The sequence below is a fragment of the Fulmarus glacialis genome, unplaced genomic scaffold, assembly GCF_000690835.1.
Source record: "Fulmarus glacialis isolate BGI_N327 unplaced genomic scaffold, ASM69083v1 scaffold21069, whole genome shotgun sequence".
NCBI classification, from domain to species: Eukaryota; Metazoa; Chordata; class Aves; order Procellariiformes; family Procellariidae; genus Fulmarus; species Fulmarus glacialis.
The window spans coordinates 1-5,328 of record NW_009232862.1 but is presented as its reverse complement, the minus strand read 5'-3'; the positions used below and the strand labels follow the sequence as shown (position 1 = coordinate 5,328).

The window sequence follows — 5,328 nt, the reverse complement described above, 5'->3', positions numbered from 1 at the left end:
TCGGTGTGGTTTCAGGATGCTGCTCCTGAGCCCGGGGAGGGCACGTTTTGAGTAGGAGCCCTAGGTATTTCTGAAGACGTAGCTATGGCCTTGCAGCCCTTTTGTTTCCGTGCTGGGAGCTGGGGGAAGAGAGGAGCGATCTTGGCTTCCCCGCGGGTCGGGGCTGCGCCCTCGGGAGGTCAGGGAGGCCCCCGGGCTGCAGGCGGGCACCGCTGACCTCTCAGCGCTCTCTGCCCGCTGCGTCTCCCCCCTCCCAGACTTTCTCCCCCTGAAGTGCGACGCCTGCGAGCAGATCTTCTGCACCGACCACATTGCTTATGCCCAGCACGACTGCACCTCAGCCTACAAGAAGGTAAGCGCAGAGAAGAAGTCTAATCCAGCCTCGTGCACGGAGCTGCTGAGCATTCCCTGCCAGCGATCAGAATAACTTGTGACTTCTTTGGTCACTTGGGCAGTCCTCCGTGGGACGTGTGCTGAGTCTGGAGGTGCCCCTGAAAGCCAGGATCTGTATCTCAGTGCTGCAAACTTCCAGCCCACTCTCTGCCACTGGGTTTGGGCATCTCCCAGCCCTGCTGTCTTCCCTTCCCAGAGTGTGTATCCGTGCCTGTCGCAGCTGCTGGGTCAGAAACAGCAAGCTTTTCAGAGGGTGGTGAGCAGGATCTCAAACTGCAGGTGATGCTGAGGAAGCCGCGGCAGGCAGATCCTGAAAGGGAGAGAGATAGCCACAGAGCACTTGAGGTTGCCCAGCTATGTGCTCCCAGCCCCCTTTTCTTGTCTCTACAGGATGTGCAGGTCCCTGTGTGTCCCCTCTGCAACACCCCGGTCCCCGTGAGACGGGGGGAGATGCCCGATGTCGTGGTGGGTGAGCACATTGACCGTGACTGCAAGTCTGACCCCGCACAGCGCAAGCGCAAGGTAGGAACCCAGCGCTCTCCATCTCGCTGCTGAGGTCTGCTGGGTCCCTGCCGAAGCCTGAGGGTGGGGTGAAAACAACACACAGCTCGGCTCTGCCCAGTGCCCTCTCTGTTTGCACGGATGAAGGGCAGGAAGGGTTGGTGAGCTGGAGGTGTACGCATCTGCAGGGCTTTGTGGTGTGAGTCTGGGGCTGAGATAGCAATGGGGTGGGGCTGGGCAGCCGCGTGGGACACGAGGAAAGGCAGGATGAGGATGGGAAACTGCATGCTGCCATTAGGAAAATGCAATCAGCAATTAGCTGCCCCTTCTTGCCAGAAGAGGAAATTGCTGCAGGGAGCTGGCCCTGCAGGAATCCAGCCCAGCAGCAGCTGGAGGGCTCTGGGCTGTCCCCACTGCCCTGGCAGGGCAGGCAGGAGTCTCTGGGCGAGGCAGTCTCTCCTGCTGTGCATTCTGCAGTTGTGGAGACCCTCGTCTATGGAGACTGAAGCACTAGTGAATTACTAATAAACTATCTAAAGAAAACTAGTATTCAGAGACAAACTCTAGAGCCCTGCAGAAGTGGCACTGGGAGAGAAAGCTGGTCAGTGCTGGGGGCCTGGCATGGAGGGAAGGGACAGCCCCAGCCCTGCCAGGTGTGTTCCTTTTCACCACCGCCAAGTTGTCTTTCAGATATTCACCAACAAGTGCTTGAAGCCTGGCTGCAAGCAGAAGGAGATGATGAAGGTGATCTGTGACCAGTGCCACAAGAACTACTGCCTCAAGCACCGGCATCCCCTGGACCATGACTGCAGCGCGGCAGGGCGGCCCCTCTCCAAAGCAGGGTGAGGGCCTGGGGACAGATGGACTGGCAGGGGTGGGCTGTGCTTGTCAGATGGGTGACAGGGAAGAAGCCGACTCCTCCCGGCCCGTTGGCTGGGACTGCTGCGTTCTCACACTCCCTGCCCTGTGTGCCAGGGTGTCCTCCAGGTTTGTAGAGTCAGCACAGCTGTATGGGCAGTCTCTCCTTCCTGCAGCAAAAGCTGCCGGTACTGCCTGCGGGCTGTTTTGTTCTTGCTTCTCTGCCCAGTCCCTTATTCTGTAGCTGATGATTTCTGCCTATCCTGGCACAGTGTTTTGAGGAGAGAAACGGCACTTGAAACTCTTGGGCATAGCTGAGCCACAACATGGGTGCTGGTGGAAGGAAGAGGCAGAGCTGGATGCCAGGGAGGTGTCTTATCCAGCTTCATCTCCCTGGGTATTCAGTGCCCAGGGATGGCCCACGATGGTAAAGCAGTTGCATCCTGTCTGTCCTAGGCACGCTGCAGTTGCGAGAGCCCAAGCATCCTCCTCGAAAACAGTCACCGCATCAAGCAGTGGAGCTGCCCGGCCAGCAGACAGCCCCTCTTCTCCGGCCTCTGCCAGGTATGGTGATGGCCCGACTCGTAATTCTGAGGTGGCAAAACCAGGCTCAGCCTGGCTCCCTGTGGGATGCAGGAGCTACAGCTCCCTGCTTCTTGTGCATCGGCAGGGCTGCGTACTCATACCAGGGCTCCCTGCCTTGACAATAACCCAGCTTCTCTCCTGTTTGCAGAGGAGGCAGAGCAGCTGCGTCGCAGGGTCCCAGCACCTCCCCTCCGGCTGTCATGCTGCAGAATGGACTGGTGAGTGGCCCGGCCTGGGCATTTGGGGTGGGTTTGGGTGGTTCCTGTGCCTTGGGGAGCTACTGCAGCAGCTGCTTTGTAACCTACCCTCTGTAGGTGACCGTGGTGCTCCCCAGCTGGGCCTTCCCTGGCAAACAGGGATCCCGGATACAGAGTTTGCTCTGGTGCCTGTGAATGGCAGCTCTCGGCTGCGCTTGGTGCTCAGCTTTCCCCAAAGGGACAAAGTGCGCTGGCTGTTTTCCCTGGGTGTTGTTTTTCTCTTCTGCGAGCCAAGAGCAGAGGAGGAGGCTGGAAGCTGCTTCCCACTGGTATTCTTAGCGTGCTCCCTGCACTGGCAGGCAGGGCTGCGCTCCCTCGGGCACGGGGAGAGAGAGCTGCAGGTCTGTCCTGAGCCCAAGGCCTTCACCTTGGCCGTGTCTGGCCTTGGAGAGGGGAGGTGCACCCACCCCTGGCCGGGCAAGACTGTGCCTGCTGCACGTCCCTCAGGGCTGCCTCCTGCTGCCTCAGCCAAGCTGGTGACGAGATGTTTTGTTTCAGAGCGAGGAAGAGGCACTGCAGCGAGCTCTGGAGATGTCCCTGGCAGAGTCAGCACGCAGCTCAGTGCATCCACCCAGGTATGGTCCAGGGACACGTGGTGTCACACCCCAAGCCTACATGTGAGAGGTGCCTGAGGCAGAGTCACGTGGCTCCAGGATGACATTCCTCTCAGCACGTGGCTCCGGATGATGCCTCTGTATGGCTGACAGGGGAAAAAAAAGGAAGAGTCCAGAGCCGTCACGGAGCTCTGTTCAGCAAGCAAGCCCTCTGGGGTGCTGGGAGGGGACAGTGACTGACAGCACGGAGTAGGACAAACCATTGTCTGACCACTCGTCAGCAAACGAGCATGGCTAGAGCGTGACAGGGGTGGAGTAGGGGTGTTCACAGAGGACACTCGGGAGCCCACGTCCTCCGGCACGTTACCCGGTGCTGCTAGAAGTACGATCTTGCAGACTGGAATTAACATGGTTTTCCTCGGCCCAGGATGCTGGCTGCCAGCCCCAGCTGGATCCTCTGGTCCCTCCCCAGCCCCTGGCTTGTTCAGGGTGATCCTCAGTTGCTCCCTGCCCTTAGCTGTCCTGGAGGGTTGCAGTGATAGGAGATTCTGCCACCCCAAAGGGCTCTGAGCGCTGGGCCAGTGAGCCCGGGGGAGTCCGAGGCACACAATGCACCGCTGTCCCCAGCAGCACCCAGGAGGAGGAGGATCTGGCACTGGCCCAGGCGCTGTCAGCGAGCGAAGCCGAGTACCAGCAGTCGCAGCGGCAGGTGAGTGAGGCTGGCTGTAGGCTCTGCGACATGGTGGGGTTGATCCCAGCCTGGCTGTGTCATGGTGTGGGGTCTTCCCTGGGTTCTGTTTCCTCTGGGCTCTGTCTAGGGTCACTTTTCTCACCAGGATGGCAGCCTGGCCTGGGGCAGTGGCAGCGTCACTGCTGAGCACACAGCCCTGGGGACTTGAGCACTGGATGTGCCCCCTTGTAGGACAGAGGAAGAAGACCGTCTTCCCTATTTCACTGTGTGCTTCTTTCTGTTCCAGGCGCACGGTTCAAAGCCATCAAACTGCAGCATGTCGTAGGCAGGCGAGGCAGGGTGTGCCAGTGGATGTGGGATCCCGCTTGTGACCTGAGGAGCCGCTCTGGCCTCCCACGTGGATGCTGTGGGGTTCTGGCCTGGACACTGACAACAAGAGCCCCTCACCAGGGACAACTCATCTCCCTGGGGGCTGTAAGCGAGCCACCAAACACACACTGACACCTCAGCCATAGTACCTGTGTAAAATCAGTGCAGCAAATTGCTGATGCTCTTAGAGAGGTGAAGACAGTGTGGGACGAGGCTGAGCACACACTGACCAAAGCAAGCTGCAGCCCATGGCGTGCACTTAGCCACAGCTGCCACAGCCGTGGCCCAGCACTGCTGGGACTGGGGGGTGAGGGGAGAGCGGGCCTGGAGGGGCAGTGCTGCATGGGGACATCTCTGCATGCTTGGACATTCAGCCGGGATGTGGCTGCCTGCTGCAGTAGCAGGGGGGCTGGATTTCATGCTCTGGGGAGGGCTGTGCCAGCCCCTCAGCAAAGAGCAACTGTGGCTGGGATGGTCTTGCTCGGGCATGGCACAGCTGAATATGTGGCCTCCTGGCAGCATGAAGGTAGCCCCTTCCCCGCTCCCCATGTCCTCAGTGCCTCCCCTGCTGTTTGCATGCACAAGAGCACGTTGGGCCTTACCCAGCTCGGCTGGGGCCCAGGACCGCTCCGAGACTGAATGGAGCTGTGTTTCCTTTCTGGTTTAATTTAACAAGGGCCATTAACTGAAAAGTAACCTCAGCAGTGACTTGACTGTGCCAGCATTGCTCATGCAGGAGGACTGCAGCTGCCTTCTTGCTGCTGGCTGCTCCTCTGCTGCCCTAAACTATCCCAGGGCCCTGTTTTAATGCTGCTGGGGCAGGAACGCCTCCCTCCTTCCAGCCATGCTGCGGGGATCCCCTCCTGGGGAGCAGCAGCACAGAACACCTTCTTGCAAACACAGCCCTGAGCCTGGAGCCAGCCCTTCCTTGCTGGTGGTTGGAGGCAGGAGCTGATGCCTGGGGGCGGGGGACGGGACTCGGACTTGTCCTGCTGGCCTCTTGCAGGGGGGTCTGCCGTGCAGGGCGGTGCTGCTTTCCCACCCGCTCTCTTGAGGTTCCCCACTGGAACCACTCCTGCCTGCGGGGCTGTGCCTGGTTCTGCACAGGGCTGAGCTGTCC

The 5,328-nt window shown here is 59.8% G+C and overlaps 1 protein-coding gene across 1 annotated transcript; it reads left to right on the top strand.

The window, feature by feature from the left end:
- Positions 1 to 224: 224 nt before the first annotated feature.
- Positions 225 to 4,164, top strand: ZFAND2B (zinc finger, AN1-type domain 2B; the record flags this gene model as incomplete). Its single annotated transcript, XM_009585118.1, has 8 exons — positions 225 to 352; positions 784 to 915; positions 1,585 to 1,736; positions 2,209 to 2,316; positions 2,486 to 2,555; positions 3,093 to 3,169; positions 3,779 to 3,857; positions 4,126 to 4,164. Coding segments are annotated over 8 exons (785 nt in total), but the record flags the coding sequence as incomplete, so codon positions are not given.
- Positions 4,165 to 5,328: the final 1,164 nt, after the last annotated feature.